The following is a 27,150-nucleotide window of genomic DNA, read 5'->3' on the forward strand; positions in this document are numbered from 1 at the left end:
AGCCAACTGGTGAGCTGTGTTCCAAAAAGCAGGTGGAGCGACTAGAGGAAGACCCCTAATGTCAATCTCTGGCCTTTGTACTCACAAACACACTCTCATGCAAGCACAACCATATGCACAGGTGTGAGCATGCACATACATAATCACACACTACACTCACAGAAACACAAAAGCAAAACCTTTTTAAAAGCAGATGTATGGGTCTGGAGAGGTGGCTCAGCAGTTAAGAGCACTGGCTGCTCTTTCAGAGGACCTGAGTTTGATTCCCAGTGCTCGCATGGCAGCTAACAACTACCCTACTCCAGTTCCAAGGAATCCAACACCCTCCTCTGACTTCTGGGGGCATGGCATGACATGGATGCACTTACATACATGCAGGCAATACATTCATACAGATAAAATAATAATAATAATAAGCAGGTGTACATTTTCAGGCATGAATAGTTAATCTGGAAAATGCCATTTGTGAAGATGTAAAAAGGAGGGCTTTTACATAGGGAGCCAAGGAGGAGGCTGGTGTGACCTCTGACAGCACCAGCAGGGAAACCAAACCCTTCTTCCCCTTATACCGTATTTCTGTGCCTTTCTGCAAGCTCCACTTCTGTCCAGACTTACCTAGATGCCACATCCCACAGCTCTGGGCTACCCAAATGGCTTGGTGGCAGCTGAGATGGCTGCTTTCTGTCCCTCCTCAGCCTGAATTTCTGTTTGCTCTCCATCCCTACCCTAGCCATCTATCTGTGCCACACAAGAGCTTTGCAGATTCCCCACCAACCAGTTCCAGACATTCATGTCATAAACGGGAATGGGGGAACAAGGCACTGGGCCCACAGCAAGGGCCAAGCAGGCAGTTGTATGCCAATGGTGCCAGCAGGTAGTGCAAAGAATGCTGGGAAGGGTTCCAAGGGAGTACAGTGGGGCCTCAGGCCCACACTTCTTGAAGCAATCAAGAAGTCTCCATAGTAGAGGTGACTTTTGAGTCTTGAATCCGGGGAGAATTCAGGAAATGAGAAGCAAAGGCGTCAAGATATGCCACTAGGAAAGAGCAGGATGCTTAGGGGACAGGTAAGGTAAGGGTGGCATGGGGCAGGATGCAAATATGAATGTCAGCGTCGCCATTCAATAGCTGGGTGACCCAGGGTAAGTTATTTGACCTCTCAGTGCCTCATTCCTCCCTGTGTAACAGGGAAATAATAGTATCTATCCCGTAGAGTCTGAGAATTAAACACGTTATTACATTTCACATTGTTGAGCACACGTGCACTCAAGAAATGCAAGCTGTGACTATTGCTGCAATTATTTGGGACAGAGGCATTAAGGTTTACTTGATGTCTCCACAAAACAATAAGAGGTCATCCATGAGGTTTCTGGTCACCCTTTCTGCAGTTGGCATCCAGACCTTAGGTGTGTGCACCAGGGCAGGGGCTCAGAAGGCAGAGTCAGAGGCCCTGCAGAAGGCAGACTGGGTTCAGGCAAGGTAGAGAAAGGCCCAGGCCACCGACACCCACCGCATTTACTGGGTGGCCACTAATGTGCCTGTGCTGTGGAGGTGAACGTAGAAAGGCTACTGTGTCCACCCTCCTCCAGGTTCCACTGGGGGGTCCGGTATGACTGTCACGCCGCACCCTTGGGAATGCCTGTGGCTGCATAGGGTCCCTCGTCCTTTTGCAGCCGGGCCCCCTCCACGCCTTCCGTGGAGGAAGGGAGTCTTCAGGTCGGGATGCTGGCGGCGGGGGGCGGGGGTGGATGCCGCACCTCCGGGACCGGCGCGCGCTCTGGCCACCTCGGTCCTTCGGCAGCGCCTCGCCTGTGGCCTGCGGTTAGTTGAACTTCAGGGCGTGGACCGGCAGGTCTGGCTGTGCCCGACCCGGGCTGGGAGCCGGATGAATCGCACATAGCATGGCCTGGGCTGCCCAGGAGGAAGGGTCCTGCCTGCGGGAGTCCCCCGGCCTCCGCTGGTGGCGCGTGCACGCCGGCAGTAACGGGGCGCGGGCACCGCGCAAGGAAACCGCGTCCGGCGTTCCAGACTGTGGCCTCGCAGGTACGTGTCCCCGCCAGCCTTGCTGTCGCCACGGGTCGAGGGAAGCGCATGGGGGGTCGAGACTGGGTCCTGGGTTCCGGCCGCCGGTCGGTTCTGCGCCCTCCCCCGAGCGCGGGCTCGGGTACGCGGCTGCTGCGTGTGCGCGCGGGGCTCGGGCAGGTGCAGGAGCGGCCACGCGCAAACGCGTGTTCTGGGCAGACGCAGGCACACCCCCAGCCAGCACCTTGTGCCTGCCGTGGTCCCGCAGGACTGATCGTGGCCAAGGCCACCCGGCGTCTGTCCGGGTCCCTCTCCCGGGTGGGGTGTCTCCGTCTGTGGTCGCCACTGGGTTTAGCAGCCGCCTACGCGGCTGGCTCCGTGGCCACCTGGTAATTACTTAGCCCGCAAAAAAAAGTGTAAGACCGCTAACCCTTCATTTCCCAAGTTGAGTTCCAATGACCCAAAGATTGCACTGGGGGCCTTTTCTGTCCCTAATCTGCAGTGGCCCTTCTTCCTGAGGGTGCTGGGCACACATCAGACACTGAGCCCCAAGTAGCCCCCACCTCCCCACCCTCCACCCAGGGAGGGGAAAGCTGGCCCACAGGCAGTCGGTAGGGGCCCCTTCACACCCTCCCCCCCCGGCAATCAAATGGCCCAGCGAGAAAGCGGTGGCCCAGGTCCTCCATCTGGACAGACGGGCAGGGATGGACAAATGCGCCTCCAGGGCCAAAGAGGCAGGCAATCTTGGGCTCAGCACTGGGCAGAGAGGACGTGCTCTGTCTTGAAGTCAGTATACAGGGGCTGGCTTTCAACCTATCTTGCTGTGAGAGAAGGGGAATGCGGCCTGACCAGGCAGAGCTGCCTAATCAGCCCCAGAGTCCGTGAAGTGACATGCGGCAGTCATTGCCTTCCCATCTTAGACTCATTTGAGATGACACAAATCTAAGATGGTAGATAAGGTTATGGTTTGCTTCCCTTCTCCTCCTTCCACCTCCATCTCCACCTCTCAACACAAAGATGAGGGAGAGAGGGAGAATCCCTGAGCTGGATGGAGGAGACCAGAGGGCATTATGTATAGACTGTTTTGAGTTGCCCACCCAGTTCCAGAACCAGATGGTTTCATTCAAACCCCACCTCTTCTGTTTGTCAGAGCTATTATTTGGGGCAAGCCATCCCCCTCCTCCTCTTTCTCCTCTTCTTCCTCCTCTCCCCCGCCCCTCCCCACAGGCTGCATGCATGCTAAGCACAAGCTGTACACTGTGGTACATCCCCAGTCCAGATGCCCTCATTTCAAGCCTTAGCATGTCCTACTGAGAACTGGGCCTGCCACTATAGCTACTTCCTAGTGCAGTGATGAGATCACGCAGGTGAAGCTCTGACCTTCAGAGCCTTGCCATGCCTCTAAGTGTCAGCTCTTGAGAATTCTTATTTTAGCGAGGGTGTTGTACCTTCTGGGTGCAGTGCACAGTGTAGGGAGAGAAGACTCAGTAGGAACCAAAATCAGAAAGATGTACCCACCACCGCAGCAGCCACAAGTATGCTAATTTGTATTAGCATCTAAATTCCTATTTCAGCTGGCTGGCTTCGATCGCTGTACTTTCCTTTTCTGAGTCTTTGTGTCATACAGGGAAATAGAGATAATAATCCCCACCTGACAGAGTTGCTACAGAAATTAAAAACAAATAATCTTGCAAATTAACCCAGTACATGGTAGACCCTCAAGTGATTTGGGAGAAAATAGTACTAACGTCCCTGTTAGCAATTGCTCCACAGGAAACTACTTTAATAAAGATAGGAGCTCAGCTGTGGACAGTTGATGGCTTCTTGGGGGGAGAGTCAGTTTTCTTAAGGGTGTGGCCCCTGGTAGGTTGACCATCAGTGGATGACCCCACATCCAGGAGTATATGGGCAGCACAAATTGGACTTGATGGGATATATATATATATATATATATATACACACATATATATATAGTGTGAGTATGTATATATGTGTGTGTATACATATATATAAAGAGGACACAAATCTAAGATGGTAGACAAGGTTATGGTTTTCTTGGGGGTAGGGAGGTGGGGGTGGATGAAGTGGGGGGAGTAAATATGATAAAGTACATTGTATGAAATTCTCAAAGAATTAATAAAAATATTTTTATCACTTTAAAGAAACAAAAGATATGAGCTCAGAAGAATGCTTGTTTATGTTGCTCAAGGCCTCTGGTTTGGGCAGGCCTAGCAGGATAGCTGATCCTTGCTTGGGCATCAGTTACATGGCCCACCTGGAGCTGGATCACACATTTGTATGACAGGAGGCTGGTCCCAGCTATCAGCTGGAGGCTCAGCTGGGTCTGTCAACCCTGGTCTTGGTTAGTGAGCTTCCTTTAGTCTGGTTCTCAAGTATCAACAGCAACTATCCTCAGAGGCAGTAAGTGTGAGCTATCTAGACTCAGAAACCAGAACAGTAGTGCTTTTGCTCAAGTCATCACAGAGATTCTACGAAGATTCAGAATGGACGCAGATGACAGTCAAGTAGATTGCAACCATCTCAGATCCATAACATGATTTATTCTCATCCCCCCAACCCAGGGACTAGTGAGGCTAGCCTCAAACTAGCTATGTAGTTGAGGATAACCTTAGACTTCTGAGCCTCCTGCCATCACCTTCCCAATGTTGGGACTACAGTCATGTAACACCATGCCTGGTTTTATGCAGTGCTAGGGATCGAACCCAGAACTTCATGTATGCCAGGCAAACTTTCTACCAATTAAGCCATATCTCCAGCCTCCCTCCCTCCCTTTTTTCCTTCCTTTTGGGTTCCATGAGTTAACTCATCTTGTGAAAAGATGAAAGCTTGCTTTCAGGTGAGGACCAGCAGTAAGACATATGTCTATGCCAAGGACGTGATCACAGAGTCAGCATCTCTAGTCCTGTCAGAGTCAGAGCTGAAGGAGCAGGCATCCTGCGTGGTGGTGTTTCCCAGCATCTGTTTCCTGGGAACCTCTGAGGCATCAGTCCCTCACCTCTGACAATCTCATGCCTTCAAAAACAAGAGGGAGAAGCTAGGGAAAGAGCAATTTGGGAAAAGAGACTTTAGCATGTGTCCCAAGGTCAGTGAGCATCTTTGTGACTTTCAGGTCCCTGGAGAAGTATGTTCGATTTCAAGAGGTCTACTGCCTGTGCTTGGATGACTGTTGTCACTGGGTTATTAATTGATGAGATGGAGTTCTCTGGGTGGGGGGAGGGTGCGGCAGACCTAGGTTGTCATAGCAACCTCAAGGCCTGGGGTTGCTCTGGCCTGAAACAGGAAGGATGCTCAGTTTCCACCTTCGCAGACCACAGATCTTCTCGACTTGCTGTGTCTGGCTGGGCTGCAGGCCTCTATTGTGATGCATATTCACCCAGGGCCAACCACCTACACATTTTGAGTCAAAACTTATCCTCTTCCTGTTCCTTCATTCGCATCTGTCTGTCTGTCTGTCTGTCTGTTCCAGTTTGTTAGCTTCTGACTTCACTTTCAGCCACACCAGTCTTCAGCCAGGCTGCGGAAGAAAGGAATTTAGAGACACGTACTCAAAAGCTTTACATAGTGGGTGTACATTTTCCTTGACAGAAAAAACGGACCCAGTTCCTCCTTCCTCACACTGTATAAAGGGTGAGGTGGGAAGCTGGAGATACAGCTCAGTGGTAGAGTCTGTTCTAGCACGCACAGATTATGGGTTCAGTCCTCAGCACCACAAACTAAATAAAGGGGATGTGGACATTCGGGAAGTCAGACATCATCATTCTCATTCCCATGAATGACACTGACAGTTACTAAAACATATTGGACTCAGACTTCAGCCTGAATCCAGCACTGCCACTTGCCAACTGTGTGACCCTAGGTGGCAAAGCTGGGTTTCCCCCACAGGGATGCAGCCTGTGAAAAACCCAGGGTCTTGCACATGGCAGTAGCTTAAGACATAAAAGTACTCATGTGCCCTTGCACCACACTTACGTGTCATTGGAACGCACTGCCTCATCTGTACGTGAGGCGCCCTGGGGCAGTTCTCATAGTCATAATGAGAGAATGGGCTCACCTTTTAGTCTTAGATCGGTTAGGGAAGGATGAAAAGGACCCAGAATGGATAATGTAGGAGTGGTGGAGAAATCAGCTTACCCTCTGCACTTAGGAAGGGCCGTGTAAAGGAGTGGGCATCTCAGCTGGGCCAGGAAACTTGGTGCTGAATTGCTGAAAACACAGCCTTCCAAACGTTGTGCCTAGAAGATTCTGTGCTCGCGCGCACACACACACACACACACACACACAGCCTGGAGAGGGTGTCAGATCCCTTGGAGCTGGAGTTACAGGCTGAGGAACAAAGACACCTCTATGCACACTCATAATAACAAGTACTGGAGACTCAGAATACTAAAAGCAGTTTATTTTATGACCTTTCAGGGTCAGGCACTAATCCAGATTAATGTGGCAAGCATACCACTTGAGCACACAGAACAGTTTTTATAACCCTGAATGTGGGTCCCTTCCTCCTTTTCCTCAATGGCTGAGTAATCGGGGGTACAATCATCCATGTCATCTGCCACTTCTGTTTATTTCCCAACAAAGACCATGACCTGGCCAAGTCTTTAGGCTGTTAGGTAAGCTTGACTGTTAACACTTTTCTACCCTAAACTTCTAATTAGGTGGGAATAACTAGACTTGCAGGCATTAGAAGGGGGTTTGGTGCTTTCTGTTCATCTGTAGCTGGCCTCCAGGCACTTTTGTTTTGATAATGGATCATTTTAAAAAATTTCTTACATAGGCGATTGTGGATGCCTGGCTTGTTACGTGGGTTGTGGGATCCAAACTGTGGTCCTCATGATTACACAACAAGTTCTCTTAACTACTAATCCATCTCCCCATGTCCTTAAGAGATTCCAAGTCTGTGAGTCCATGGCAGGGTACCCAGAGGCTACTGCTGCAGACACCCCAGGATCAACTGAGAAACAGTGCTTTGAAGAATTTGGGATGGGGGTGACTCTGAACACTGAGAAGAAGAATATAAGGGGCATTTGGGGAAAAGGAACAGAGGTTGGGAAAGGGTTAGGCTGCAGGTAGGGTGCTGAGAGGCTGAGGGGCCTCCTCCCTCCCGTCACTCTCCAGTATTGCCCACCCTTGGCCCTGGGGCACAGCTCAAAGCCTTCCTCTGGCTCTCAGGAAGCAGCCCAAAGCTCACCCCCACCCAGAGGCTCCACCATACCTGCCCTTGATACACATTGATGACTGGTCCATCTGACTAGGTTTCATGGCTCTAGACCTTGTACTGATTGGGGTGGGGATGGAGGGCAGTGTCTAGGTCTCTGTCTTCCTTTCTGGAACCCAAGATATCCAGTTCCTAATCTGAAGACCTGTGACTGTGTTGCCTTTGCAAAGAGGAATTAAGGTCACAGAGAGAAGGAACTAAGGAGACTGATCCTGTGCCATCTGGATGGGCCCAGTTTGTCACAAGGATCCTTAAAAGTAGAAAAAGAAGGCAGGAAAGAGACCTGCTTACAGGAGCAGCAGTCATACGATGTGAGGAGGGCTCAGTCCTGCACTGAAGGCTCCGGGAATGGAGAGTTGTCCACAGCCAAGGAATGCTGGAAGCTTCTAGAAGCTGGAAAAGACCAGGAGACTTCCCCTACATCCTCCCAAAGGAATACAGCCCTGTGACAGGTTGATTTTAATCCAGTAAGAACCACATCACATTTTGGACTCTTAGAACTGTAGGAGGAGAAACTTGTGGGTTTCTTTTTTTTTTTTTTTAAGTAACTCAATTTTGTGGCATTTTGTTATAGTTGCAACAGGACCATAAAAGCAGTGTCCTAGAGCCCTATCTTTGGAGTCAAACAACCCTGTGTTCAAATCATAGTTTCTCTACTTACTAGCCATGTGGTCCTGGGAAAGTTGATTTCTGTCTCTGAGTCTCACATCCCTCATCTATAAATTAGCAAGGACAAGCCCTGTTGCATAGGGTTGATACAAGGATTAAGACAGCATGTGAGATAGCTTAGTGAGTAAGGGGACTTGCTGTGTAAGCTTAGTGACCTAAGTTCAAGTCCTAGAACCTATGTAAATGTGGAAGGAGGGAACCAACTCCACAGAGGTGTCCTCTGACTTTTACGCATGCACACATGCACACAGTGGCTCATGTGCCCATGCACGCACACAATAATTTTTTAAACTGAAAATAGAGCAGGTGGTCCCTTGTTGACAGCACATGCTCAGGAAGTACATTGGCTGTTCTGGATGCTGAGATGTCCCGGGCTCTTCCCTGTCTCCCAGGAATGTATTATTGGGTGCTTTGGGAAGTGAGGCATCTCTACCTTGATGCCTGCAGCAGAGTCATCCTTAATCTATACCTTGCCCTTTGGAGCCTGTGGCTCACCAGGTGTCCAGGTGACCTTTTCAACACTCCTTGGATATAAGCATGTACCAGCTAACACATAGGCAATGGAGACATAAACATTGCTTACATCATTGGAGTCCCTCAGGCCTACACCCTGAGTAGCCTCAAATTGGTGGAGTAATTTGAGTACCTCAAATCCCTGCTAGGAATAGGAGTTACTATGGGGTGCGCGGGGATCTCGGGGCACCGGCTGATGGACGTGGCGCCGGTCTCCCGCGGGCCGGTCTCCCGCGGGCCGCTGGGGTGCGTGCGTGTCCCGCACTGTGTTGCTGTGGGTCTCCCGCACTGTGTTGCTGTGGGTCTCTGCGACTACTGGGTCCTGGCGACTCTACTGATCGCTGCGCTCCCAGGCAGGTTCCGTCCCAATCTACTGTGCACTCCCTCTGGGTTCAAGATCCGTCAGCTGCCAGGTCACGAGGGGAGGTGCAGGACGGCGAAAGCAGGGTCTCCGTGAGTCGTGTTTACGAAGAGACAGCCCTCTCCGGCGAGCCTGGATGGTAGGCAGTAAGACACAGAACTCAGCTCAGTACAGCTCCTTTATTCAGTGACTCATCTCGGCTCCAGGTCTTAGTGATTCAGCTCCGATTAATTAGGGGAAACCAGGATATTTATACTGTGGGGGCAGTGGCAAAAGCCTTAGTGGATAGGTGCTTTTAGGATGCCCTATTTACATGTGGTGGTGGGCTCCTGCCAGGCTGCCAGACATTGCCTGATTATCACACAGGCGAACCTGGCAGTTTCAGAGCCAGAGGCCATGTTTCTGTGACGGCTACTTCAAAGATGAGTCAGGAAGAGAGAGGGACGGTGCCCTGCTGATAAAAGGAGTCTCTGCATATGAACGCCAAGCCCCGTGGGCTATCTGGACATAGAGAGACTGCTACCTTACACAGCAGGGGTCCCCAACAAGTTACTCCATCACTGTTTCCAAAGTTAGCCTTCCCATCCTCTGCCTTGGTCAAGGTAATCAGATTGTGGGGCAGGAACGTCTAACTCAAGGGTAGTATCATCATCATTGTCATCATCATCTCACTAGCTCTTTTCCAGGACCAACAAAATGCCAGCCACTTGCTGAATCTCATGTCTTTGGACCTTCACAAAGTCTATTAGTCATCAGGGTATATGATTCTCAAGGTCATAGGAATTGCGAGTGCTAGACTTGACCTCTGGGTCTGGGTCAGAGCTTGTGTTCCTAACCCTTACTGTCATGTGCTGGAGGCCTTGCATGGAGCTACCAAGCTCAGTATAGACCCTGAGGGTTCTCTGTGCTGTTTCCCAAACAACCTGGAACTTTGGGGGTTGAGGGACAGTGGGTACCTGAAAGCGTTGTAGCCTAGGACCCTGTACAGCAGACTTCTGTATCAAAACAAGGGGCAGCCAGCAGCCTCCAGAGCAGCTGAGGAAAGTTTGCAACTCTTCAGAGACATGTCCCAGGAGCAGATGTTTATACCCGGGCATGAGGGGACAGCCAGGGCTCAGTCCAACCTTCTGGGGCTACCACCCCTTTGGGTCTGTGCTGGATAGCTTTAGTGTCAATTTGACACACCTGGGTTGAGGGAGCCTCAATTGGGGAATTGCCTCTATTGGACTGGCCTGTGGCCATGTCTGAGGACATCTTCTTGATGAGTGATGTGGGAGGGCCCAGCCCACTGTGGATGGTGCCACCCCTGGGCAGGTGGGCCTGTGCTGCATAAGAAAGCAGGCTGAGCAGGGGCCAGGGGAGCAAGCCAGTAAGCAACGTTCCTCCATGGCCTGTGCTCCAGCTCCTGCTTCCAGGTTCCTGCCCTGAGTTCCTATCTTGGGCTCCCTGATGAACTGTGACCTGGGAGTTGTAAGGTGAATAAACCCTTTCCTCCCCAAGTTGGTAGTAGTCAGAGTATTCTGTCACAGCAGTGAAGAAACAAACCAGAACAGGGTCCATGGTCTTTCACAACTGCAATCACTGTGACCGGGGAAGGGGTGCAGTGGAGAGACAGAGACACACTCAGTCAGGTGTATTGATACATGACTATAATCCTAGCACGCCAGAGGCCGAGGCAGCAGAATCATAAGTTCAAAGTCAGCCTGGGTCACACAGTCAAGTTTCAGGTCATCTGAGTTATGTAAAGAGACTGCATCTCGGGGGCTGGAGAGGTGGCTCAGCGGTTAAGAGCACTGACTACTCTTGCAGAGGACCCGGGTTCGATTCCCAGCACCCACATGACAGCTATGAACCGTCCTTAACTCCAGTTCCAGGGGAATCCGAAGCCCTCTTCTGACCTCCGCAGCATTGCATGACACGGGTGCACTCACATACATGCAGGCAACACACTCAACACACTCATATACATAAAATAAAAATAATAAATAGAAAAAGAGACTGCATCTCAAAAAACTTGAGGGAGGGAAGGAGAGAGAGAGAGAGAGAGAGAGAGAGAGAGAGAGAGAGAGAGAGAATAGTGAGGCAGGTGGCAGGCCTGGTCCCATTCAGTCCCTTCATCTTCCTAACCTGCTCTGGGCAGTGTCTGCTTTTTGGCTGAAGGGCAGGAGCCTGGAGATGGGGGTGAGGCTGTGTTTCTTTTGATGCTTAGTGTATCTCAGGCTCTCTGCCTTTATATAATTGTAGGTTTCCTTGGAGAAGTTTGTAGAGAGCAGGGACTATGGGGCCTCTAGGATCTATGAGGCCACCGAATAATGTCTCTATTCAAGACAAAACCCCAGCACCAAAGAATGGTCAAAGGCTCTGTTTTCTCTACATTTCAGAGGACATGGGCTAAGGGGTCCCATATCCAAGGCCTGGTGGGCAGGGAGTAGCTGCAGGGTGTGGCGGTGTGGTGGTGGGGGGCTCCTGTTCTGAGTGAAGATTCATGTATCACCAGCAGAGGTCTAGAACATTTCCTAGTCCTTGGTTGTCCTGGTTGGGGAGGTCACAGTGCCATCAGTGGTCCCTGAATGTGTACACGTGATGGTACAGATGACCAGCATCTGTCTGTCCTGTTCAGCTGGACTGCCCTGTAGAGAGAGTCAGAAGGGCTCTCTTTGGCCAGGTGGGACCTGGGGGCAATCAGGTAATCTCTGTCAGTCCTATACTTTCCCCTCAACCATAAGACATTCAACGAAGTCAAGTCCACCTCTCCCCCTCAGGCCTAACATCTGAGTCTGAGAGCAGACTGCTGCCCAGGAACAAGTGGCAGGCTTGCTGAAACTTAAGACTTCTAAGTAGCAATTAACCATAGGTGACAGTTGAAAGGCCAGTTATATGGTGGCATTTCTTGGAAGGGCCCTCAACTAACACAGTAGTTAGTAGCAATTTGCTCTCTGGAGAAGACAGATCCCACACACCACACCATAGAAGGGTGAACTCATGCACACCCAGATCCCCATGTGTGGTGTCCTTGGACTTCCTGGATCCCAGGTGTATCCTGTGATGGACTTCAAGGAGCCTGCCTTATAGGGAGGTCAGTAAGCCAAGAGAATAAGTCTCCTGACCTCAGCAGCTTGCTTCAGTTACAGTTTAGTCATCCTTTAGCAGCTAAGTTCTGTCCAGAGCCTCTGGCTCTTGGGGCCCAAGTTTCCCCACCTGTAAATGAAGGCTGGACTACAAATTCCCACACCTTGCAGTACAGTGCAGTACAGTGGGTTAGTGGATATGGGAGGGTTTCACGAGTGCTTCTGAGAACAGGAAGAGTTCATGGACAGGGCCCTGTGCTCAGGGGCCGCATATCCTTATCCTGCCCAGAGCCTTGACTCTGACACCCCTGCCCTGTGGGTCTGTGAAGCAGGTCCATTTACTCATTCAGTTTAGCATCATCCATGGAACTTTGTAGAACATTGATACTGGCACAATTTAAGCCTGAAGTGGGACCTGGCATCTGTTTTGTTTTGTTTTGTTTTAGGCTCTTGGATATATTCTTATGCAGGTGGTCAGGGCTGAAACCCACTAACCCAGTTGTTGGCTGCTGACAGAAAGAGTAACAGTTTGAGAGTAGGAGTGCAAACATTCTGCTTTCCCTGTCCTTACCTGTTGCCAATTTATCGTTGCCACTGTCTGCCCTAAGTCAGTGACCACAGTGCAGAACTGAGGGGCTCTGGTGAAAACTCCAGGACAGGGATTCAATGTTCTGTTTCTTTTGGTGTCTAGCAGGTGCTCGAGGCTGGTTTGATAGCTAGAATTAGGGCATCCCACTCTTCCTGAGACCCTCCACCCCCAGAGTACCTGCCTCAATTCATGTTTTAACGTTGGCAGCTATGGGCTGCTCTGCCTGGAGTTTGTGGAAAGCCTGGAGGTTGGAGAATGTGGAGGGAGCCTATCCAATCCGCCACCCTCATCCTCCCGCTGGCATGTGGTTCCTCGGCAACTGCCCAGCCCGACACCAGATTGGAGTTCACATGATTCTGTCTCAGCTCAGGAATGGGTAGCCTCCAGCTGGGATTTTCTAGCTGGGAGGTTCTTCTGTGGGAATCCAGGGAGGGAGCACTCTTGTGGCTGCAGGGTCACCCAGGCTCTGCCCAGCTGAGCGCCACAGGAGCGCTGTGGTTGAGGTTTGAGTGTAGAGCCCAGCTCGGTGGGCAGAGCCAGAGCTGACTCCTGTCAGGTTCTCTCACAAAGGGCTTCCTTGATCCTGACTCCCAGAGCTACTGAGGCTGGGACATCATTGCTGGCTCCCTGAGTGCCCCTCTACTGGTTACAGAGACTTCACTGCCTTCCTGGGGCCAGGAAAACCCAGGGAGTACAGGCACAGGACTGGATAGTTTCCAAACTAACCCACTTGTGCGACAGAAATCAATTTAGTAGACCTGTTTTTAAAATGAAATAGAATAGAAAAATCTCAGCATGGATGGCAAGCAGTAAGGTATGTTTGTTTCTCAATTCACATGCATGTGTGTGCATATGTCTGTGTGTGGGGTCAGTGTCAAGTGTGTACCTTGTTACGATTTGTGGATTTTATTTTTAAGGCATTAGAAATGAGACACAATTGTCTTTGTCACTGTGGGAGTGAGGCTATTTGGGGGAAAATGCAAACTAAGGGGAAAAGCTAATTTCTGCCTCTTCCCCAGGGGCGGGGGATATTCCTCTGAAATGAGCCTTCTGAGGACTGGAAACAGCCTGTGTAAAGTGCGTGCATGGTTGCCCAGCTCAGGGAAGGGAAGCAGGCATGTAGGAAACCCCCAGCTCTGTGGGCTGAAGCTGTGAGCAGTCCCTGGCACCAGGAGGAACTGTCTGAGTACGTGTGGAGTGCACCACGCAGAAGAATGGGTGCTGGGGGGAGATGTTCATGTGCCGGGAGAAAACCAGCTCTCCATCTCCTCTGCCTCCCACCTGGAGCCAGCTCTGGTCAAAGAGGTGCTTCCTTCCTGCTAGGGCTTAATTTCTCCTGGTCATTAAAATCCTTGATGACCTCTCTCCTGATCAGCATGAGTCTCGAGATCTACCTCTAGGTGTTGAGTCACTTTGAGTGCAGTTCTCTGTTTCTTAGCTGGATGATAAAGTGCTGTTTCCATTTCTGGGGCCCCACATCCATTCCTAGTGCCCCTCCACTGTGGGAGATCATGGACTGGGTGCACAGTAGGTCAGCTTGGTGGAACACCCTCGAAGAATAGGAGGTTAGGCCAGGACAAAGCCTGTGGCCCCTGTGGGTAACATCTGTAAGGTTGGAGCTCAACTAAGCCAGAGACTGAAGTCGTTTGCTCAGTAGCGATCTTGGTCAGTGGTCAGAAAGGGGTGTAAAGGGAAGTGAGGGCCAGTCAGAGTTTAAAGCCTGGCCTGCCACATCCCAGCTGTGGAGGCTCAAGCAGGCAGGTTCATCTTTGGGCTCCAGTGTTCTGTCTTGAGATGGGATGGTTCTCAGCAGACGTGGCTCTGCTTTCCCATCCCATCAGTTTTCCCACCTGCAGAACACTTCTGTGGCAAATATGGTTTTTGTTTTTGAGGGTGAAGGTTCTTCTGGATCTCAGACAGAGAAGGGACACTCTTGGAAAGATATCGCTTCCCCTTGAGGCTTGTTGTCCTCCAAAGTGGTAGAAGGGAGAGCTGGCTGTGATGAGGACTTGCTGTCCAGCTCAGGCCTCCAGAACAGAGACCAGGCCTTGGAGATGCCTCCCCCTCACCTTCCTGTTTCTATGAGTGACTTCACTGCTTCATCACTCAGCCTAAAAACGCCCACCCATCTGCCTATCCTCCCATTCACTCCCACTGTGTCTCCCTACCCACCTACCCCTCACACATCAACACATCCATCAGTCTGTCTACCCATTCATCTACCTGCTCACTCACCTCCCTTCACACCCATTCATCCACAACCCACCCATTCCCTCATCTGTTGCTTCATCTACCCCCCACACCCATCAACCTAACCCACCCATTCTCCCCCTACCTTTTTGTCTAACCTTTATAATAATTTGAGAGTCTCAAGGACCGAGCACCGAAGAATCTCTCCATTTCCCCCTATTTCTGTTTTCTTCCTTGTAGCCTCTTGTCTCCTCTCTGGCCATGTCCACCTCATACCTGTTTTTAGTTCCCCAAAGGCACTCATTTTCTCCCTGTTGCATCTGATGCCATGCACACATTTTCCACAGGTGGAAACCCCTCTGCTTAGACAGACCTTCCTGTTTTGCTTGGTCTTGCCGACTGTCACTGCTCAGGAAGGTTTTCCTCACTGAATGAGGTTACTTCCAAAGAGCTTGCACAAAATCCTATGCTCTTCTTATGAGCTTGCTTCATTTACTCAATCCCTTTCTTCATGAAGCCAAAAGCAACTTGACCCTTGGGGTGGTATAGAGTGTAGTGCCTTCCATATAATGGGTAGGCAATGACTATTTGTTCTATGAAGGAATATTTGGAATAATGTATGGAAGATGGAGGGATGGTAGATGGATGAATGGATGGATAGATGGATGAGTGGATCTATGGATGGATGGATGAATGGATGGTTGAGTATATATATGGATGGGTGGATATATAGATGCATGAGTAGATGTGTGGGTGAGTGGACAGATGGATAAGTGAATGGGTGGGTGGATGTGTGAGTGGGTGGATGAGTGGATGAATGTGTGGGTGAGTGGATGGATGATGGATGAGTGAATGGATGGATGGGTGGGTGGATAGACAAATGGATGGTTGGGTAGGTAGATGGGTGGATGATTGGTAGCCAGCGTATGACTTGGTTAGAATGGTGTTTTGGAGGATGGCTTTTATGAGAGGGAGACAGGAAGCTTAATTGGAGGCTATTACACTGACTTTAGGAAGGAAGTTTTTAAAAATATTCTATTTATTTTTATTTTATGCGTGTGAGTGTATTGCCTGTATGTATGTAAGTGCACCCATGTCATGCAGTGGCCACAGAGATCAGAAGAGGGTGTCAGATTCCCCTGGAACTGGAGTTATGAATGGTTGTTAGCTGCCATGTGGATGCTGGGAATCAAGCCCTGGTCCTCTGCAAGAATGATGAGTGCTCTTAACCGCTGAGTCAACTCTCCAACCTCAGGAAGGAAGTCTTGATCAAACTAATAGAAGATACTGATGCGAGAGCTGAAAAGAGGATGCATGTTTTCAAACACTTAGGAGTTAAAAACGTATAGAAATTAGTAATTTACTTAATGTAAAAAATCCTTGTAGAGGAGGATGAAGGAGGAAAGCCAAAGGCCATCCATCTAACATGAAGAATTAGGTAAATGGGGACATCACTTCTAATAACAGATTAGGGGAGAAAATGTTGGACTCAGTGCAGACCTCACTGAATATGTCCTTTGAGGTGGCAGGAGTTTCTTATGAAACCTTTAGCCCAGGGAGAGGTCTGGGAGCCATCAGAGTGTAATGGGGTTGGAATCATGGAAAGTATGCATGGAATAAAAAGAGTGAACCAGCATTGAGTAAGTGTAGGAAGATGCCCAGAGCCATCAGATACTGCTTCTTGTAGCAATAATCAACGCATGTGGTGTTCTTGACTTGGCTTGGAGGTTCCCTTGGGGTGGGTCCTCTCTCTTGTTTTATCTCTAAGTCCCCATGTGTATAGCCTGGCATTGTGAACATTGTACGTGTTCCACGAACACTCATTCCACAGAATCTGGAAGGGCTTATCTATCAGGCAAGCTGCTTCAACCCTTTGGACCCCAGTTACTTTGTGAGCAATAATGGATGCTATGTTATGTGGATGTTATGAAGGTGGGACCAGAGTACAGAATGGAACACTCTAGAAATGGTAAAACATTTTGCAAGTGAAAGGGGCAGCCACACTTCTGGAAAGCTACTGGAGTCACTACCTGCAGAATCAGTCTGGAAGTGCCCAGGGCTTGTGCTCATGTTCTGCTTACAAGGTTCTGCTGGGTCTTCAGCTCCCCTTCCAGCTGTGTCTGCTCCCCTGTCTCAGGACCTCATTAAAAGGAGGCATGCTCAGAATCTGAACCCCAGACCTAGACTCTCCTGGTGCCTTGCTATTCAGAGTGTGGCCCATGGCCCAGCAGCCCAGTAGTTTCTGCATCACCTGAGAGCTTGTTTGAGATGTAAAAATCTCAGGTGCCCCTTTCTCAGACCCACTCAGATCAGAAATCCTACAGGGTGAGGCTCTGCAATATCTTAACAAACCTCCAGGGGATCCCAATGCACCCAAATTCAAGAACTGCTGTTCTTTTTGCTCTAAGATGAAGCACGTAGGAGGTGCTTCTATCGAACTGTGGTAAATGCTTCTTGGCTCTGCAGGCTTGAATATGTCTGACTTTGGTTGCCAGAAATCACTTACTGCTGGCTTAGGAAAGAGGAAGCTACAAATCCTCACCCCACCTCACCTCACATGTCTGTATGTTCACCACTAGTAAACAACAGACTTGGGGCTGGTGACTGTCAGGGAATTTCCCAGACCTGACAGGACATGTTTTCAAGGAGGTTTCATCTGCTCTATTCTGTGGAAGCCCACAACCTGACCTGTGTTTCTTTTTTTTTTCTACCTTTCCTTTTTCCATTTTCGTGTGTGTGTGTGTGTGTGTGTGTGTGTGTGTGGGTGGGTGTGGGTGTGGGTGTGTGTGTGTGTGGTGCATGTGGAGGCCTGAGGCTGATGTCAGGAATCCTCAATCACTCTTCTATCACTGTATTCATTGAGGCTGGATCTTCTAACCAAACACACAACCCACCCCTATGGCCAGTCTTGCTAACCAGCTTGCTATGGGGGGTTCCTTGTCTCTACCTTCAGAGGTTGGAATTACAGGTGGGCTGCTGCTCCCACCCAGCATTTTACGTGGATTCTGGGGATACAGACTCCCGTCTTCATTTATCTTTACCCAGTGAGCCGCTTTTCCAGCCCAGTCTTACTTTTTACCCAACCCTGTTGTAAAGCTGTTCATTTTTCATCAAAACAGGGGAGGAGGCAGCACAGATTTTTCCCTGGGTCTCTCAGTCTATCTCTGCAGGTGCTCATGCCATTCAAACTTTGATTAAATAAATCTGTCACTCATTTCTCACATTAACCTGTTTTTTGTTGGAGAAAATAATCCTCCCATTCTGCCCCTGTTTGGGCTTCTGAGGAAGGCTCAGTCAATTAGGGCTTTGTTCTACAGCTTGGATCTTCTGGAACTCATGAGAAGGCTATTAGAAGGCCAGAGGTGGTCATAGATTGAGTGGCTGGATGGAAGTGAGACTTCAGGAATGGTGGCGAGTGTCCAGGGTTGATGCAGGTGGGGCCAGCACTCCAGGATGCTCTGCCTCTGGTAGGAAGAGTCTGACTATGCTGCGTGCACCTGAGTTCCTGTGTCCAAGGCTAATTTCCCAGTCTTTCTGGAATTTTTTAGACACCTGGCATCGTTACAGCAATTCCTTTTTTTGTGTAAGTTAACCAGTGTTGGTGTCTTCATTTGCAGAAACGGTAGCTGTTTCACACTCTGTGAGAATAAAGCCCATGGTATCATATGAGAGGAAGACTTTATTCTAGATGTGGTTCAATTCTAGACTAGTCTTATGGCTTGAGTTTGACATGACATGTATGCCTCAGATTCACATGCTTGAGCACCTGACCACCCCCCAGCTGGTGACATTGATTCAGGAGCTTGTGGAACCTTTAGGAGGTGGGGCCTGGAGGAAGTGAATCTCTGGGGATGGGTCTTATGGATTCAAGTCCTACCCAACTCTCAGAAGAGCTCTCTCTCTGTTGCTTGACTGTCAAGCCCGCATAACCAGCCTCCTCAGCCTCTCCCTGTTACAGCTGGGAGCAGCGCCTGACTCCAAGGTGAACTGTATCCTCAGAATCATGTTTGGAATTAATCCTTCCTTGTTTCTTTCAGGTATTTTATCACAGCAACAAGAAAAGGAACTAATATAGCCAGGAAGAATTCATTTTAGAGCAGCAGTTACTTTGACAGGAAAGCACATATTTTTACAAAGAACGTTGTGTTTTAACATCATTGTCCAGAACACTTAATAGCTACTCATCCTTTCTATGGACCAAGGGTTAATCAGGGACAGGCCACAGTCTCCAAGAGTCAGATAGCAAGGCTGGTATTTTAGAATTCAAACAGACCTTTGAAAGCATTTCATGAAACCCTTTATTTGTTAACCACCATGTGGGTGCTGGGAATTGAACACTGGTCCTCTGCAAAAGCAGTCAGTGCTCTTAACCACTGAGCCATCTCTCCAACCCCCGTCCTCTTTACAGTTTTTAAAATTTCAGTTTTATTTAGAGAGAGCGTGTGTGTCTGTGCATGTATGTGTATGTGTGTACACTACTGTACATGTGTAGAGGTCGGAGGACAGTTTGCAGGAGTCAGTTCTCTCCTTACAACATGTGGATCATGGAACTGAACTCAGTTCGTCGGGCTTGACAGCAAGTGCCTTTACCTACTGAGCCATCTCAACAGCCCCTTCTGAATCTCAGTTTCCCCACCTGGAAAGTGGGAAGTGGCACTCACCTATTCATTCAAGATGTCCCTACATAGTTCATACTGCTGAGGAGACATCAGTGAGCAGGTTGACAAGACCTCTGCCATGTTGAAATTTAAATCTCTGTGTTAGGCTGACCATCAACAGGCACACAAATAGATAAACAAGAAACATCTCAGAGGAGCTTATGGAACAATCAAATAGGATGGGAGGGCATGCTTAGGGGGGATACCAGGAGGCTTTAGAGGAGGTGACATCTAAGCAGAGATCTGACAGAGAAGCAGATGCTATGGTGGGAGTAGGTGATGGACATAGGGAGGAGAACTTCAGGAAGGAGGGCAGCTGATGCAAGGGCTGGGCGGGACCCAGGAGCAGGGACTGAGGAACAGAGAGCTGGTTGTGTGACCACAAGGTGGGATGGCAGGCAAGGTCAAGGGATCTGGCACCATGGGTATAATGGGTCTGGCAAGAGTGTTTGGGTTTTATTCTAGGTGTGAGAGAAGCTGCCCCAGAGGGTATAAAGCAAGGAGACGATCTGGCCTGCTCCTCAGAAGGATGGTGGTAGCTGACACATGGATGATGCTCAGTGGCCTAAGTAGCAGGATTAGGGCGAAGGCAGAGATAAAAGCAGAGAGGAGAGCTGGGGCAGAGAATGGGAAAGGTCTGGGGTACTCCTGGGAGAGATTGGTGGAGGCAAGAAGGGAGAGCTAGGGCATGGGAGGGGCTGGGCTTTAGAGAGAGCTAGAGGGAGTTGGAGTCCAGAGAGAGAGAGAACGAACTCTGGACCAGACCCATCTCCTCCCCATTTTAGAAACACATAAAAATTTTGGTCCTTTCATCCAGGAAAAGTGAATGCACAGTGGTCCACCGTATCCCAAGGAGACACATTCCAAAATCCACAGCAGATGCCTCAAACTTGTTACACTGAGTTCTCACCACTTGCCCAGGAGATGGTGCTACCCGTAGTAGTATAGGTCCTTGTGCATCAATTAAAATAATCAAGACAAGCCAGACATGGTGGAGCACGTCTTTGATCCCAGCACTTGGGAAGCAGAGGCAGGAGGATCTCTGTGAGTTCGAGGCCAGCCTGGTCTCCATAGCGAATCCAGGCCAGCAGAGGCTGCAGGGAGACCCTGTCTCAAAAAGACCTAAATAAATAAATAAAATAAAATAATCAAGACAATTTCTCATATGTCCACAGACCAACCTTACAAAGACAGTTATTCAAATGAGACTCTTTTTTTTTTTTTAGGTGATTCTTGGCCGTGTCAAGTCAGCAGTTAATGCTAACTCAGACACATACCTATACCTACAATAGTTTAATTTGTACATTAGACACAGGAAGATATGAATAATAGTAAAAGAAAAATTATAACAATATACTATAATAACAGTTATGTGAATATGGTTTTACTCTCAAAATATTGGTTTTTTATTTATTTATTTATTTATTTATTTATTTATTTATTTTTTCACTGGCTGGAATGTAAACTCACTGAGATTAAATATTCTTGACATCTTTTATTTTATTTATTTATTTGTCTTTTTGAGACAGGGAGACCCTGTAGCCCCAGCTGACCTGGAACTCACTATGTAGACCACAGTGAACCATGGGTATCTGAGGTCACAGATGTGCAAATCACAAGTCAGGGGGACAACTGTGCTTAATTATCTACGAGACTGAGTAAGACTTAGAGAAACTCCCATGTTGATCCTCATGGACCCTGGGACTGGAAAGGGGGCCTAGGTTTCTCTGAGTCCTTCCCAGTACACAGAGTCAGCTCCTCTGCCCATCCCTACGCTGGTGGTCTCAAGGCTAGGCAGGAGTCACATTAGGAAATGGCAGGAGGGAGGGAGTAGAGGACAGTGGAGCTGGGGTAGAGAGGAGGGCTTGGCTTTGGAGAGAGCTACAGGGAATTGGAGTCCTGGGGTCTGATGAGACTTGATCATGGTTTCTTGGGGGTTTCCCTATGGGGTCCAGCTCAGTGTTCAGTTCTCTGAAGCAAACACAAAGGACATCATTGATCTGCAGGTCCCACAAAGCAGCTTAATTTAGAATCTGTAACCAGCTGGATTGTAGATTCTCAAGGTGAATCAAAAATCAGTTCCTGGCTGGGGGTAGAATGAAAAAAATCTGAAGACTCACAATGACATGTCACCTTCAAGTGACCTCAATGCATAAACAGATGTGCAGGAGACCTGTGATACTAAATTTTCATCAGGAGGTAGTTAGGAAATAAAATACCTAAGAGGGATCAAGGCTCTTTCAAGGAGTGAGTTGCAAAAAGAGATTGAAAAATACCAATTGAGTCTAACAGGTGGTACATGCTCATCATCCCAGTACTGGGGAGACTGAGGCAGGAGGTTTGTGATTTGATGTCAGTCTTGCTACATAGCAAAGTGTGTTTAAAGAGGAGAGAGGAACAATTCAGACATTTATTGTTTTAATATGTTAATTTATAAAGCTCCCTCATACAGTAGAAAGCCAGGAACACCAAAGGTCACAAATGTCCAAAGCATAGAGATCAAGAGTCTGCTGAATGCTGGTCCTTGGACAGGACTCCTGTATTAAACTTCACCCACCCAAGGCCCAGGGACCATCGAGGAAGAGGGGCCAGAAAGATTGAAAGAGCCAGGGAAGAGATGCATGACCATTTGGAAACAGAGTCCTACAAGCTCCTGGGAACCTGCTCATACGATTCTATGGCAATGGTGTCAGCATACACAAGTCCCGTGCAAACTCAGGCAGACAAAAACCCAGCATAGAACTGGGAACATGAACAGCAGACCCCAATCTTATCTGAAGAAATATTGGCAACTGATTGCTGCTAGGTGAAGAAGAGCTGATCTTCCTAAAACAAGGGACTCTAGATAGGCTGACTAGACCTCAGTGGACGGACTTGCACTGGAAAACATCTTGGGAACACTGACTTGACACAGTGGGCCTTAACAGGGATGACAGACTATATGGGCTATGGGAGGGTTGGGGGCACTATGGGAGGGTGCCAGTGGGGACAGAGGTATAAAGATGATTAAGATGGTTTGAGATGTTCTGTATGAAAAACACAAAAATTCAAGAAAAACAAATAAAAAAAATATATATATATATACTAGAAAAAAAGTACACTTACACATGCAATGAAACATTTTATTCTGTCCCATTCAGACTTACTTGTCTGAAGTCCTCTTCGTTAGATTTTCAGCACCATGAACTTCTCACTAATTTGGTGGTGTGTCCCATCTTTGATTCCCCCCTTTGCCTCTGACAAACATTACCGTACATTCTCACATCCACCATGATGTGGTCCTGATGCTGACCCACAAGGGCTGCTGTTACTATTCTCAATTTCTGGGTAAGGAAACTGATCTGAAAAGGTGAGTGACTCATAAACTCTAGCAGTGGTGTCTTGGCCTAGCCCTCATGTCTTTTGGTCTCTAGTCCAGAACTTTCCCTAAGCTCCATAAAGGAGAGAAGAGAGGTAGTAATTACTGAGGAACACCCAGAAACCCAGACAGGAAACTATGAGAAACTTTACCTTTGTTTCTGCCAAAGCCCCATAAGATATGGACCAGTGCATGTCTCTTCTGATGCCGTCCGGAGCAACCCCCAGGAGTAACTGTGGCATTAATGTTAGATCTAATTAATACAGTCCCATGACTATTATTAGACTGTTATTGCTGTAGGCAAGATGGTGGAGCCCTCACCTTGTAGGTGGAAATGTCCTCGCCTCAAGCCTTTGGAGAACCAGGTTCAGGTTGGGCTCCTGCTTCTAAGGTCTCCTGACCACCCTTGCTGAACTAAGGGATCAAGAAAATAAATAAGAGAGTGGGAATGAATAAGACACCAGAAATGGGAGCTGCAAGCTTCATCTCAGAGTTTTGGTACATCTCATTCGAATATTCTAGTTGCACTGGAGTTGGTTGGCTGGCATACTTTGTAAATGAATACAACATGTGGAATTGTGTCTGGCATACAGTAGGCATTACATAAATGTTAGCTGTGATTGTTTTAAGCCTTCTCCACCTTGTCTTGTAGGGGCTCACCTACCACCAGTGATGTTCAGATCTTGAGAGAGCTTGAGTCACCTTCTGTAAACAAGATGACAATGGAGAGATTGGTTCTGTCCCCAAGCCCATAAGGGGTGAGGCCCCTTCTGGCCCAAAGATGAGGAACATCACTACAGACAACTCCTCACTGACCTGCAGCATCGACCACACCATCCACCAGACGCTGGCCCCAGTTGTCTACGTCACTGTGCTGGTGGTGGGCTTCCCAGCCAACTGCCTATCCCTTTACTTTGGCTATCTGCAGATCAAGGCCCGGAATGAGCTGGGAGTCTACCTGTGTAACCTGACCATTGCAGACCTATTCTACATCTGCTCGCTCCCCTTCTGGCTGCAGTATGTACTCCAGCATGACAACTGGTCCCACGGTGACCTGTCCTGCCAGGTGTGTGGCATCCTCCTCTATGAGAACATCTACATCAGCGTGGGCTTCCTCTGTTGCATCTCCATCGACCGCTACCTGGCAGTGGCCCACCCCTTCCGCTTCCACCAGTTCCGCACCCTGAAGGCAGCCATGGGTGTCAGTGTGGTCATCTGGGCCAAGGAGCTGCTGACCAGCATCTACTTCTTCAAGCACAAAGAGGTCATTGAGGACGAGGACCAGCACCGCGTCTGCTTCGAGCATTACCCCATCCAGCCCTGGCAACGTGGCATCAACTACTACCGCTTCCTGGTGGGCTTTCTCTTCCCCATCTGCCTGCTGCTGGCCTCCTACCAGGGCATTCTGCGGGCCGTGCGCCGCAGCCACGGCACCCAGAAGAGCCGCAAGGACCAGATCCAGCGGCTGGTGCTCAGTACCGTGGTCATCTTCCTGGCCTGCTTTCTCCCTTACCACGTGCTGCTGCTGGTGCGCAGCCTCTGGGAAGCCAGCTGTGAGTTCGCTAAAAGCATCTTCAATATCTACCACTTCTCCCTCCTCCTCACCAGCTTCAACTGTGTTGCCGACCCAGTGCTGTACTGCTTTGTCAGCGAGACCACTCACAGGGACCTGGCCCGCCTCCGTGGAACTTGCCTGGCCTTCCTCACATGCTCCAGGACCAGCAGGGCTAGGGAGGCTTATCCTTTGGGTGCCCCCGAGGCCTCTGGGAAAAGTGGGGCTCAGGGTGAGGAGCCAGAGTTGTTAACCAAGCTCCACTCCACCTTCCAGAGCCCTAACTCTCTGGGAATGGGAGGGTCCCCTGTGGTTGGGATGGCCTAGCCTGAGTTATTCATGTATGATGCAAGGAACCTTTTACCCATGGGCCTCATGGTCTGGAGCTTGTATGGTGGCTGCCTCCCACTTTGCCATGTACAGGTATCTCTTTCTGTAGGAAGGAGTTGTTGGGCATGGGTTACAGCCAGGCCCTTGCCCTTGGAAGCCTCCTCTAGTTTGCTGAGCCCTGTGACTCTGCTGAGTGTATGAATAGCCCTGTCAGATCCTGAGTGGTCCCTGCTGCTGCCCTGCTGCTAATGAGAGGGAAACAGAGCACTGTCACTTCCAGGAAGTTAGCAACAAGCAGCTAACTTGCCAAGTGTGGAGTGTGAAGATACAGAGGGCAGGAGTCGGGGGTGAACCCGGTGTTCACCCAGCAAGGCTTCCTAGTGCCACTGTTGTTACAGATGATACCTGCCCAAATGCGTTGTGGTCCTGTGGGACACACATTGACACTTGAGCCCCACTCTATGAGGCAGGAAGGGAAGACTGGAAAAGGAAGGTGGGGAGGTGTTTGGGGCCCTGGTATGGGGTGGGGACAACAGGACAGTGGTGGCAGGGGAGAAGCCACAGTTCCAGACATACTCCACTCTCACAGGAAAGGGTTAAGCAGATTTTCCCAAGCCCATGGGTTGATGGCAAACAAACCCCAGGACTCCCCAAGGAGATGTCGGGAGTGGGGAGGTCTTTTAAAATGTCATACTGATGCTCAAGGATGGAGGCTCAGTCCTGAAGCTGTGTCTCCAGGGGACCAGACCTGAAAGCCTAGGGGAAGAGGGAGAGAGGAAGGGAAGGACAGCGTGAAGGAGGGAGGAAGGAAAAGAGGGAGTGGGAGAGGAGGAAAGGGAGAAAAGGAGAGAGAGGGAGGGAGAGAGAGGAGAGAATGCCAGGGTCTCCATGACAACTGTGTGTCAAGATGCTGATGCTAGGCTAGGGTCATGTGACTGCTGTCAGTACACACTCCCTGTACCCCACACACTGGAGAGTGTCCAGCAGCCCCAGGAGCATGACCTTTTCCCAGGGTTCTCAGATACAGCCAAACTAACAAAACACATGCATCCTCATCTGTCTTGGCCCCCAGGTCTGGGTTAATTCCGCTCCATTCTCGTTTGAATAGTCCTTGTGGTGGAGAGGTGGTAGAAATGTCTTACACAGCTGGAAGACCCATACCTACCCCAGCCGAGGACCTTATGGAGCAATGGTGATACTTACTGCTCTTTGCCTCTTCGTTCCACAGTATTTCCCCCTATTTTAACCTGGAACCCTGGCATTCCCATTGGCATGGACTGGAAGAAGGTGAAGGAAGTTTCCTTTACTATTGAGAGTTGTATTTTTGTATTGATTTCTCTTTTATGTCAAGTGTACATGTGTTGGACTGTGCAGTGAGTTTATGTAGCGAACTTCAGTCTGAAAATAAAGTAACCAATCACACAGAGTATGCTGTAGTCCTTATGGGGCACCAGGGGGATCCAGAGGGTCCTTGAAACACCCAAAATAATCAGGAAGATCCAGGAGTTGACCTTCTTGAAGAAAATGCAGGACAGTTGTGGGGTTTGCCCTTGATTACCCAGCAAGGGCTCAAGCCCAAGCCATCAAGTGCAGTAGGGTCTTCTCTCTCACCTCATGGTAGGTATAGTGCATCTGGTCAGCATGTTGTTGGAAATCCTCCGAGACTTCGCTTGGCCACTTCCCTTTTGATGAGCCCTGGAGTTTGGCGACTCCAACTCCCTCTGTCTTTGTCCACATGAGACTTTGTACCTGTTGGGTAGTTGCTCCCATAGGGAAACCATGCCCTCTGAGTAGAAGGGCCCAGTGCACTCATCTCTCTCCGGATTTCCTCCATGTCTGGCTCATGTTAGGGGATGCCCACCTTGTTTGTTGACACTCTGTCTGCTGGGGCAGCTTCTCAACTCCATGTTTATCACTAAGGATTAACTGCATCCTATTGAAATATAAATTTAATTTTGACCACTTAATCCCTCTGTGGGTCAGGCTCCTGGAGTCCTGAAGTGTTATGGAAGACTAGATCCTTCTTCCAAACAGACTAAGCAAGGACACTGTTAGGGATTAAGACTTACTTTCCTGAAAGAAGGGCTGGGGGAAAACGTCCGTTTGGACTGGTTTGGACCGAAGGTGGCAAAAGCCATTAAAATTCCTTTCTTATTCACCAGAGTTGCTTAGTAAGACAAAAGCTCATCTTCCTGTTTATACACACTGGTCTGTGGGTTGGCCCAAAGAGTGGGAGAAAGCTGCAGCACAGGATACGTCCCCATCTGCTGCCTTCCACCCGCTTGTACATCCAAGAGAGAGCTAGACTCTGACCCTGTTAGCATCATGCTATTCTGGCAAAACGGCTTCTTGCATCTGACTCTGCAGTCTCCACTCCTAGAAGTCATCTGGGCACAGTGGTACCCAGCACTCTGGGAGAAATGGTGGGATTTCAGCCTCATCTGCTTTAATTCAACAACTATCAGAGGGATGTTGCTACATTAAACATTAGCTATTGGTGTTGTAGTATACTGGAGATGTCACAACACCCAACTTCCTCATCATAAAGTAATCCTTCGGCATCCCTCAAAACTGATGATCCAGCCTCCCCACAGATACCACCAATG

At 49.2% G+C, this 27,150-nt stretch overlaps 1 protein-coding gene across 3 annotated transcripts; it reads left to right on the forward strand.

Annotated features, from left to right (window-relative positions):
• Positions 1 to 489: 489 nt before the first annotated feature.
• On the forward strand, positions 490 to 25,964 carry Gpr68 (G protein-coupled receptor 68). 3 transcript variants are annotated; one of them, XM_008821739.1, is made up of 2 exons: positions 490 to 1,065; positions 23,315 to 25,964. In XM_008821739.1, exon 2 carries the CDS (start codon positions 23,444 to 23,446, stop codon positions 24,539 to 24,541), a length of 1,098 nt encoding a protein of 365 aa, XP_008819961.1. In that variant the 5' UTR covers positions 490 to 1,065; positions 23,315 to 23,443; the 3' UTR covers positions 24,542 to 25,964. The 3 variants fall into 3 exon arrangements, with proteins under 3 accessions (XP_008819961.1, XP_008819959.1, XP_008819960.1); XM_008821737.1 differs by lacking the exon at positions 490 to 1,065 and adding an exon at positions 1,832 to 2,041; XM_008821738.3 differs by lacking the exon at positions 490 to 1,065 and adding an exon at positions 12,903 to 13,270.
• Positions 25,965 to 27,150: the final 1,186 nt, after the last annotated feature.

This window comes from Nannospalax galili, unplaced genomic scaffold, assembly GCF_000622305.1.
Source record: "Nannospalax galili isolate Female #2095 unplaced genomic scaffold, S.galili_v1.0 scaffold107, whole genome shotgun sequence".
Lineage (NCBI taxonomy): Eukaryota > Metazoa > Chordata > Mammalia > Rodentia > Spalacidae > Nannospalax > Nannospalax galili.